Raw genomic sequence first — 11,834 nt, 5'->3', positions numbered from 1 at the left:
GATTTCTGTTTGGGGTTTAAGGCTGGGTTTCTGTATGAGCACTTTGTGACATCTGCTGATGTAAAAAGAGCTTTATAAATACGTTTGAATGATTGATTGACACAGTTCATAATAATAGATTTGAGTGGCTGGCTGGCTGGCATGCAGGCCATAGTGATGGATGTAGTCTCAGTAAAATATTGTAATGATTTCCCTGTGAGGAGGAGATGTGGCATAATCCTGCAGCACATGTGAAGACAGAGCAGAGCCCCTTGGATCCTGTCTTCGTGTGTCTGGAATCTGCCCGCCTCCCTCTCTCTACCTCCTCTCTCCCCCTCTCTCTGGTCAAAGAGGGGGTGGGGGCTCTCACCACAGCATGCTTTGTGCCTGGTCATCACAGAAGATTCTGCGCAAATTTGGGCAGAGAGGAGGGAATGGAGCCTGGCTGCTGCCACACCCGGCCTTCCTCCTCTCCTCCATAGCCACGCCACTGTGAGAGCTTGTAGTGTTTCCATGTGAACAGAGCACTGAAGAGAAATTGAGGTGTGTGAGCAGTATCACTCTGTTTCACACATCCTCATTGGCAGCAACATGCCGGTGTCTCTGCCAGAACAGGGAATTGGCATAGGTAATTTAGACTGGAGCTTGGCTTATTTATTGATCTTTACCAACAGCACTGACTGAGTGGGATTTAAGCAGGAAATACCCTCTTTAATATAAAAGCTATTCAACAGGGCCACCGCCCCAGTGTATGGAGGGAATTCAAAAAAGAGAGAAAAGCAGAAGAATGGGAATTGTCTGTTGACAGATTGGATGTATTCAGTCATTCACACTAGGAGACGTGTATAGGGTGGGGTTGTAGCTCTCGCCAGTGCAAGGCTGCATGCCGGTCGCCTGTGGAGGAGAGAGGGGGAGGGAGAAGAGGGGGATAGGTTCATCACAGAGAGAGAAGGAGGGGGTGTCGGCGTGAACAGAGGGAGGGGAAGGGAAGGAGGGGTTTTAAAGGGTGGGCTTGTAGTCATTGTTAGCCAGCAAGTCAGAGAGAGGCGCGAGCAGGCAGACAGTGAGTGTGTGTGCAAATTGTGATGAGTAAAAGCATTAGGCGACTCAGCTGTTGGTACAGCCAGTGAGCGTGTGCAAGAGCGCGAGGGAGTGAGAGAGAAGTGTAAGGCAAAAAGGAAAGAAAGAAGGGAAAAGAGAAGGGATATTACAAGTATGCTGTGCTGCATAAGAAGAACAAAACCGGTAACTGCTTTCTTTACAGATTCTCTCATTCATAGCTGTCATTTTCAAAAATGTGGCTAAAATGTTTCCACTTTTGGACTAATTACATCCGTAACTGATCTGAGGATATGCTTGTCTATTTAAAAAAAATATATTCTTGGCTCACTGGGACTTCAGTGATGTCTCGGATGCAAAACGGACACGCCTTGTTAATGTGATTATGTTTGAATGAGTGTAGCCACGATGCTGCCAGACCTCACACTGTACTAGCAGTAAGATGAGCCTGTAACATGATGCTGTGCTCTTTTATACTATTATCGATCCACTACTTTAAACACTGAAAGACGTATTGATAGACACTTGATGCACCTGTTTGCTGCCTTCTGTGATTGCCTTGGCTGCTTTGTACTGTAATCAGGGGATACATGAAGACTGAGGATACCACCTCCATTGAGCACAATACTGTCTTATTCCCTTAAGGCTGCTTTTAGTTGATGCACTAATTGGCCGCAAAAAAATTAAAAATATCCTATGTCGGTGTTATCTCTAAGAAACAAGAGGATAGAGAGGCATGTTTGAGGAAAAAGGGTGGGGTAAGGATCCACTGACTTAAGACTCAACTCCTCTGGCTACCGTGTCTCGTGGGAATAAATGAGGACCTTAAAGGGATTAGCACGGTTCTGGGGTTAAAAGTGTATGGTGTCAATTAGGTCTACACATTTTTATGGGTGCATAGTTGTGAGGTGGGGAAAAAACAGATGAATACATACCAGAGAGCGCCTTTCTCAGAAAAGGAAGGTGTTGTGAATCTACGGGTGAGTCATGGAGGTGTACAGTGTGAGATAGTATCTTGATGTAAGTAGCTCTCAGAAGGTATTTTTCATTAGCACAGAGCTATCTATCTGCAGAAGCTATCTAGAGTAGTCGGGATTTTATTGGCTTCTTAATAAAGCACTGGATTCCATCAACACCTGATTGCTGCTTAAATGTCAGCATGTATGAGTCATTTTAGCTCAGCCAGGCTGCACATTAAACTGAAGTGGGTGAGGCAACCCTCTCTCTCTCTCTGTATCTCTCTCTCTCTCTCTCTCTCTCTCTCTCTCTCTCTCTCTCTCTCTCTCTCTCTCTCTCTCTCTCTCTCTCTCTCTGTCTCTCTCTCTCACTCTCTCTCTCTCTCTGTATCTCTCTCTCTGTGTATCTCTCTCTATGTATCTCTCTCACTCTCTCTCTCACACACACACACACACAGCTTTAATACTGCATTAAGCCCTATCTCCACACAATGCTGCTATCTGAATCGTACGCTACGCTCGCCACAGGGAAAACCGCCTCCCATGCAGCATCCAGCCCTTTCTCTGCTTTCTGCTTTTGAGGACTAGATAATGAATGAATGAAGTCTCTGGGATTTAGACAGATGAACAGAAAGCATATAAATGGTGCAACGAGAGATTGCTCTCAACCCGGCTTTTTCAACGGGCTCCACCAGCCCTCACTGTCAGAGCAGCCGTGATTGTGGAGCCTTTGTTCAAGGGAGAGAGAGCAGACTAATTTAATTAAATGAGGGTGGCTATTATGATTGAGTATTATCTGGTTGCAAACATCACTCTTGGGGCCATCGAAAACATGTATAACACTCATCAATTCACCGTCCTGGGAATAAGGCGTGCGTCGGAGAGGCATGGGGCTGTGCGGATAGGTGAATGTATTCTCCTCCACCTGAACCTCCCCCCCACCCCACCCCCTCCTGCAGGAGGAGAGAGAGGAGAGGAGACAGCTGGATGAAAGGGTGTGGTGCTGTGTGAGTGGGTAGTAGCAGCTCAGGGAGAATGGGGGAGATTCAGCTGCAGACTTCAACCCTGCCTGTCTGCCTGCCTGCCTGTCTGCCTCTGTAGTCTTTCTCATCCCCATCCACTAGAAAACCAGACATATATCATGATGGGATTTACTGAAGGATATACATTTACTCGACATACTGTCGACAGACATATTTCTTGGCCGACTTTCCTTTTGACCCTCTCCCTGTCTGGTTTCAGTGTTGGTGTGTAAGAGCCAAGCTATCTTTTTAATACATCGACTGGCTCAATTGAAACACACACACACACACACACAGATGTTAGTGTGGGTTTACTGAGATAAGAGCAATGTAAGCTTACCTCATTTGCATGTCAACATACTTCTGTCCTTGCGTCAGCACTCTGCATTCATCGATGTGGAGGAGCTAGGGAACGTCTGCTTGAGTGAATAAGAACAAAAGGAGGACACATACCGACTGTATGCATCTGTGCGAGCAGCGGTCTCATTCCCATCCTGTGGCAAAGTCTCTAAATGTTTCCAAACTGAGACAGCGGTCTCATTCCCATCCTGTGGCAAAGTCTCTAAGTGTTTCCAAACTGAGACAGCGGTCTGACGTGGGGGGGGGGGGGAGATGGTGGCTGGCTACCGTTTGAAAGATCCATCCATAAACCCACCGTGGGGTGTGGTTCACACGGGGTTGCCGACCCAAGGACAGTGGCTGAGGGGCCGAGATGTACACATTTGTCTTTCAGATGCTGTAGCCTGACTTTTCTTGGTGGTGTATCATATACAGGCAGTCGGCTATCGAAAAAGGGCAAATGCAACTCGTGTTCCTGCCAGACCGTTTTGAGACATGCTCATTCAATGAATGGAAGGATCACGCACCGAGTGACATAATGGAATCAGATTGTTGTTTAAATACGGTTGTCTGAAGTCGTCTCAGGAGTCTGGGTTTCAATTGACATGCCAATGCTTTGTAACATCCGTTCTTTTTAGGTCTTCAGTGATTGAGGTTTAAAAGGGATATAGGCTTGTCTCCCCAGACATCTGGTTGGAAGACATTTCCTGAACTCCGATTATATCTTTTTGATATGTCTCTCAAAAGGATGTTCTACATTTCTGTCGGTTCATTGGTCAACAACAGACATAAATATGCAAATATATCGCCTTGGACATCCTACCATTCATATTACTTGTCTGCATCACGAGTTTGGGAAGCCACCTTAATAACATGGCAGGTAGACTTTACAGTTTTGTGGGTTGAATGGACAATATACTGTCAATAGGCTACAATTGATTGTGGTAAAATTGTTGTAAAATCAATATAATGAGTTTTATGATCTTATTCAAAAAAGTATAGGTGATCTCAATACATTTACCCGACTGAACAAACAAAAACTCATTTAAAATCCCCAAATGGACAATGAAATACAGTATCTTCCCATCAATATCAAAATGATGTAATCTCTCATATTCCCAAAACGGTTTACAATTACAGTTTATTAGATGCTCTTATCCAGAGTGACTTACAGTAGTGTGAGTGCATACATTTTTCACACTGGCCCCCTGTGAGAATTGAACCTACAGCCCTGGTGTTGCAAGCGCCAACTGAACTACATGGGACCCTAAAAACATTTTTGGTAGATGCTCTTTTCCAGAAGCAGGACAAGTGCCTTGCTCAGGGGCACATCGGCAGATTGTTCACCTAGTCAGCTCAGGGATTCAAACCAGCTACCTTTTGGTTACTGGCCCAACGCTCTTAACCGCTAGGTTACCTGCTGCCCTTCTTAATCTCCATAAGTTCTTCTGTTTGAGTAAGTGCTTAGGCCAACATTTGGCAATTGTGAGCACCTATGAGATCATTCATATTAAATGTACCATTACGGCTGTGAGGGTGTGCCAGACACGAACAGTCTATCACATCTCACTACTCCATTAGCTATAAAAGCTCTTCGGTTCACTCAATTATTAAAAAATAATACAGTTTCATGGCTTAAAAAACGTTATATATTTATTGGTAGCAGGTGATTAAAACATATTCTCCTCCTAAACATCATACACGCACGCACGCACGCACGCACGCACGCACGCACACACACACACACACACACACACACACACACACACACCGGTGGAACCGCCAGCCCCTTCCTGATTTATGGTTTCCTATTGGCTGCTTTCCCAAGGGGTCAGGTGCAATGTCAATCATGGTGACATATAGTCTTTCATAGCCTAAACCAGTAGTTTTCAACCTTTTTCGGGTTACTGTATAACCCCTCATGTGCATTTTACCAGTAAGCCTATGGTCTCATGAGTCTTCTCAAGTACCCCCAGTGGACAGGACATGCCCCCAACACCTTCCTCGTTCTCCTGGTTTGGAACCACTGGCCAAAAACAGCAGATGACTTACACGTAGCACTCTGGTTGTCAAGGTAACGTTTGATCGTCCACGGGAGGAAGGCGGTGCATCTTGACGAGGTAGCAACCAAAGATGGATCCACAACGCAGCCTCCAGGAATCTAGTAATTAAACAACGATGTACGTCATTTTGAATATCATAGTAATAATAACAAAATTGATGTTATTGTGACTATGATATTTCAAGTGGCATTCAACATAATGATAGTAACTGATGGCAGTATCTAAAAACATAGCAAAACAAATGCTAATTGGAAATGAGATGAATCATCAAAACATAACTGATTCACATGCAGCACTTTTTGCTTTATTTACGCAACGAGACCCACAAATGTGTTTGTAACAAGAAGGGTAACATCGTGAAAGACATGTAACGCCACATCATGGATTTAGAGTCCCAGTCTCTTTGATTTGGTTCAGGCCACACTGCCTGTTATGTTCGCCTTACATTAGTTCCCGCTATTATTTTCAGATTAACATCATTTGTCTGTTGTGAGACAAATGCGTAATTCAAATCAATACGATCTGTTTATTTATTCATTCATGTTGAATGTAATGATCATTATTTTCCCCCTTTGTCAAGTTCAACATTGTTCATTTCCCTTATTTTCACTTCATTTCTTTTTCATTAGATGTATAAGAATCATAACACAGCCCTCTATTTGATGGACCACTCCAGCTATGGATCCAGATACTGTATAAAAGGTAACATCTTGGCGCTCTGTACAGGCTTCAACACCTATCCCACTCCTATTCCTCATCTTTTCCTAAACTCTGCTCCAGTCATAACCACCAACTTCTTTACAACCCAAACCTGAACAACCCCGCTCAGATCTACATCCCACTCTCACCGCCTGCTCGGACTGTACCTTCTGCCTTGAACAATCCACCTTTTATTCTACCTATTATTCTACCTTCATTTCTACACATAACCTAGTGTCTATTGTGGGTGGGTGGGTATGTTGGTGGGATGTGTTGTTGGAGATGCCTTTTGGAAGTGTTCTTCTTCAGAACCATTGGGATTGTATGTGAACGACATCCAATGGGCGTTCGCCACGGTGGAATGCGACCTGTTCATCTGCCACGATAAGAGGAGCTATTGGTTGGACGTTGATAGAGAAGGGCTATACAATAGTGACTGTCACTCACTATTTGGCAGGCCCGTTGAGTATGGGCCTCTGATATCACTTCACTGGAGACCTTTCGCATTCAGCCATGAGGATGGGATGCAACAGCTTTCTAAGGATTCAGTAGGTCACCGGAAGGGTACCTGTTTGGTTCTTTGAAGAGGCAATTGACATTCTTGTTAGTTAGATATGCTCATCACTTCTTGACGTCCTGTCTCTTTTCCCAAGGTTGAGAAGAATGAAGAGGCTGACCAGGAAATCAAGCAGGATGAGAAGAAACCAGAGGACAAAGCCCACAAGGCGGCCACCAAAATCCAGGCCAGCTTCCGTGGACACATACTCCGGAAAAAAATGAAAGATGGAGAGGAGGATGAGGCGGCCAGTCCAGCTGTCCCAGAGGAGGCGGCGAAGGAGGCGGCAGACGGAGAGGAGGAGAAGAAGGAAGACATCCCCCCTGCGACTGAGCAGGCTGCCGAGGAAAAAACCCCCACTGATGTTAAAGAGGAGGAGACAAGCCAAGCCAAAAGCCCCATCTCAGAAAAGCCAGCAAACTCTCCTGCCCCTGTCGCCACCTCTCCCGTAGCCGCAGCCACCTCACCTGTGGCAGCAGCAGCCTCTCCCACTGCAGCGGCGGCGCCTTCAGAGCCTCCCAAAGAGGAAGCCAAGGCAGAGCCCAGCAACACCAAGGAGAAGTCCAAAGAGGTGGACAGCAGTGAAGCTCCGGTTTCTGCCCAAATCCCCTCCACTGATTGTGCTGAAAAGAGCGTGGAGGGTGGTGCTGTCCAGGAGGAGTCCAAACAAGCCGACGTGCCTGCTGCTACTGTCAGCGAGACAGCTGATAAGGAGGAGCCTCACCAAACACAAGACAAAAAAGGTAGGCCTTATTGTAACCCAGTCTCTGAGATGCCCATCCATGTAGATGAGCTTAGAAATAGGCTACAAATACAACACAAACCAAATAGTTTACACAATAGCTTGAATAATACATTTATTATTAATAATACAATTGTCCGGGAGCCAAATGTACAAAATGACATCATGTCAAGATGTTACTCATCATCTCTTTACATGATCTTTGATTGGTTATATTAGTTTAGACTAAACAGTATGACAGAAAAGGGGAAAGGCTCAATAGGTTATCTTGTTCCAGTCCAAGAACTCCCAGACTGTATGATGTAGCCTACCTAATGGAATATGTGCAGAATCCTCTACAGGAGGATCAATGTTTTGAGTCCTGAATGGCACCCTATTCCCTACGTAGTGCACTGCTTTTGACCGGAACCCCATGGGCCCTGGTCAAAAGTAGTGCACTTTATAGGGTACATGCTGCCATTTGGGACACACTCTTAGACAGGACTGGGAGAAACTAGGTCATAGAGGCTACACTGTCTGCAGGTTGTCATAGTTACACGTTCTGGTGTAGACCTGGAATATCTGGCCATGGTTTTTAGACTTACCGAATGATAAATTACTTAAACTGGTGAATGATAAATTACTTAGACTGGTCAATTAAGACTGAAACCAGCAGACCGTGAAGACAAGCAAGACCTGAATGGCTAACCATCATATGAAGCACTAGACACATGTAGGTCATAAAGACCAATGTAAAGGATATAGTGCAAATGAAATTCAATATTTTAGTGGAGTCCGGATGGTCCTTTGTGCTTCAGCAAAAACAAAGGAAAGGAGGGGTGCTCAACAATAATGAGAACAACAAAATATTTTAGTATTCAATATGTAGCAGTGGAGGTGTTTATATTATCTGTCTGGAATGTTCAGGGTCTATACACAATGAAGACCTTTCGCAGAAATATTATTGATGGAGACTTTAATGAAGAGTTAATGAATGACGGAATCAACTTTATTGATCCCCAGAGAGAGAAATTGTAATAAATAATACATTAGCTCATCTTCTAGGATGGGTTGAAAGTGATTGCATGGTTTACCACTCCCTTACCTGAAACCTGCCCATTGAGTGCCGGAGAATACTGAGTGCTGGGTGAGTCATCTATCATGAGTCACATACACAAGTCTAGCTCCATCTCTGATTCCCAGAGGATGACCAGCGAAGATGATGTCATGCTGATGATTAAAGTCAATGCAGTCGGGATGACATCACTACCTCCATGAAATGAGGACAATAGCTTTGATTGAAAACAACTTCTAAAGGTCATACAACTCATAGTGAAAATAATCATAGTGAAAATACATCTTAAACCTGTGAGACCCAATTTTGCCCAAAAATATTTTCCCTAAATGGCATCTTATACAGGTTCTAAACAATTATGCCAAACACAACACAGTGCATCTCTTAGTAGTATTTTTTGTGTGTTGGTATGATTATTGTGGCAGTAGCCTCTGAAACATTATAAACTGTCCACTCGTCTGAGACCACACTGGTCACCTGCACAAGCAGTATGTTGTAGCCATCCATGCAAGTACACGACTTAATATATTTCCTGTATTCTTTAAGATGTAGTGATTATGTATAAAAAAATATATGTAGAAAAAAACATTCTGAGCTAGATGTAATTTGGTAAGTGCTGCAAAAAGGCAACATTAGGCTTGAAGGGTTGCCAGAACAAACACTGTTTCCCTGCCAAGATCTATCTGCAAATAATAAGGACAACCAAATACTTCAGGAGTAACTTTGATGTCCCTTCTACACATCAAAAGAATATATATATTAAGAGAATACTGCCATTGATGACCATTCATTTTATGATAAAGAAGAAAGATGAGTAATCTCTCCAAAACAACCCAGAAAGGACAACCAAATATGTTATCCATACTGTACATAGTTAAATGCTTAAATAGTTCAATACAAGAATTTGAATTGGTCAAGTCGATCAATTTCCTATTTCAAACAAAATAGGACTTAGTTTAACATACCATTAAACAATATTTTCCATCACATGTAAATGTTTTGGATCCGTTTTGATGTGATTTGAATATAATTCCAGTTTTCTTACAACACGTTTTTGCTTCCATTGAAGCCCAATGTTGCACTTTTGCAATGTCCCCCCCCCCCCCCCCAAAAAAAAAAATTATACGAACTTCAAATTCCAAAACCAGATTATTTTCATAATCAGATGCCTTTTACAAGTATTTCTGAAGGGTAAAAAAAAAAATCTGATTTAGATCTTAAGTCTCACAGGGAATCATCGATGTTGGCCAGCTGTACTAACAACAGGGTGGATTTCTTTAGATTTAGTTTTGGACTTGGGAATCCCACCTAGCAGGTTCTGAGAGGAAGGAACATCAAAACAAGTATTTTTGTAAGTATGTTAAGTATTAAGTGAAGTATAACAATGTGACAGCCACAAGCATATACAGAGCTCTTTATGATGGGTCTCTGTAGCCTCTTGATCACTGTATTTCACACAGTCCACTGAGAATAAACAGGTCTCCACCTCACCGCTTACTGATCAATAATATTTTCTCACACAATTTTTTTTCTCTCTCTCTCTCTCCTTTATTTCAGATGCTGCCGAAGAATCCCAACCAGCTGAGGCCCAAGCAGAGGCAGACCAGGAGTCCAAGGAGGGCCAAGAGAAAGTTTAACATAGAGAAAAAAAATTACTACGATTACAAATGAATTTAAAGGGTGACTCTTCTCCTTCTGAATGTGAAGACAGTCCGTTTTTATTTGTTTGTCATGTTTTTGTGTGGCGATGATTTTCCTTACGTTGGGGGAGTTTCCAACATGCCTTTTTTGGTTCAAGCTATAAGTGCTATGATTTGGGTATGTTCCGTATCTTACATGATTGAATCGATGGTTGGACGTATCCACGTTTTGAACTGAGTTTCAAAACCCTACAAAGCTGGACAGGACATTTTCATATTCTGCTTGAGTTGATCAAGCTTGGTTTACGTTCTTTGAGTAGTCGGTACTTCCCCTTCCACACTTATACAACTAACAAGTCTGAGGGGATTTTGAGGACTTTACAGAAAATGATGAATACTATGACATGAATGTTGTTGGCCCCACAACTAAAATCCCCCTTCCAAAGTACATGATTAGCATGAACCATCTAACAAGTTGCATGGGAACTCTTCCACTGAGAGGAACTTTTCACAGTCACAATACAAAATAAAATGTGGCTTCTTTTTGATGTCCTTGGTGTTGTTATGACAGTTTGATATAAATTGGAATTACTCTTGCACTGATGTTAAAAAGAAAATCAAACAAACAAAACTAAAACACTTTTCCTATGTCCCAGTGAGTGCAATGTCCAGTTTGAATCTGAGGAGTTAAATTGTGAAAAAATAAAAAAAATGGTTTCAATGTCTGTTTTCAAAATAAAGCAATGTGCCAATTACCATCATAAGTTGTGGAATATATTTCACCTGCCAAACAAAACATTTGCTAATGAAGGCCAATGATAAGCCACTCACATAAACCCTGAAATTAGAGTATAATAGTATTATTATTAATGAGATCTAGAGACATCTAGTGGAGTGTAATAGCACTTGCAGCTTAGGTCTCGATCCAATCCATATTGCTGAAGTACAGCACTATCGTGTTTACCAATGCAGTGTTTACTGTGAAAGCAGTCCACTAACTCGGGCTTTACATTTCTATTACGTTGTATAACAGCTCTTCAGTACTATATATTGAATCGAATCCCTGGTATGAAACATTACCCAGCAATTAGCTTATTAGTAACAAATGCTATACTTTTGGGTCTCGATTATATCCTTATTGCAGAGTTTCAGAGTTATAGCTTCTATTCCCTCAGGCTGATTATATCACTGTTCAGACAGCCTAGCTATACTGGAATACAGGTTGGAATTATTAAAAACAAATCTTAAAACATACCATTAACTGGTAAATATACGATTCCAATTCAATTACAAAGATTAAATGTTTTTACAATACGAATTTAATTCAATGCTAATTCTCGACTTCATGAGTGAATTCAAGAATTGAATTTCAAATTTGGCTACAACCCTATCACTACACTTTAAATGCTACTTTGCAACTTTGGGTCAATGTAACGCCCCCACCCTCTCCTCCTGCGTCGTCTTTCCCTTGAGTCTTTCCCTCAAATGGGGCCTCGAGGTTTAAAAGTTAGATAAAAACGCAAAACGTTCATAGAAAATGAATTGACTCCATCCATTCATCAGTGTCCACATATAACGTCCCCTTTCCTTCTATAAAGGCTATAATTTCCGTGAGAAAATGCAAATGACTGGGATCTCACTGTTCAGACCACTCTCCTTTTCCAAAACAGATTTATAGTTTTTCAAGCACTCCAGAAATGTATAGTATTGGACACAAATCTCCCA

General features: G+C 42.5%; 1 protein-coding gene across 1 annotated transcript; it reads left to right on the top strand.

Annotated features, from left to right (window-relative positions):
* The first annotated feature begins 997 nt into the window (after positions 1–997).
* On the top strand, positions 998–10,870 carry LOC124005712 (neuromodulin-like). Its single transcript, XM_046315195.1, has 3 exons — positions 998–1,224; positions 6,771–7,416; positions 10,027–10,870. The coding sequence occupies exons 1-3, from the start codon at positions 1,195–1,197 to the stop codon at positions 10,104–10,106; spliced, it is 756 nt and encodes a 251-aa protein (XP_046171151.1). The 5' UTR covers positions 998–1,194; the 3' UTR covers positions 10,107–10,870.
* Positions 10,871–11,834: the final 964 nt, after the last annotated feature.

The sequence above is a fragment of the Oncorhynchus gorbuscha genome, linkage group LG19, assembly GCF_021184085.1.
Source record: "Oncorhynchus gorbuscha isolate QuinsamMale2020 ecotype Even-year linkage group LG19, OgorEven_v1.0, whole genome shotgun sequence".
Taxonomy (NCBI): Eukaryota; Metazoa; Chordata; class Actinopteri; order Salmoniformes; family Salmonidae; genus Oncorhynchus; species Oncorhynchus gorbuscha.
This window is presented reverse-complemented; position numbering and strand designations above follow the sequence as displayed.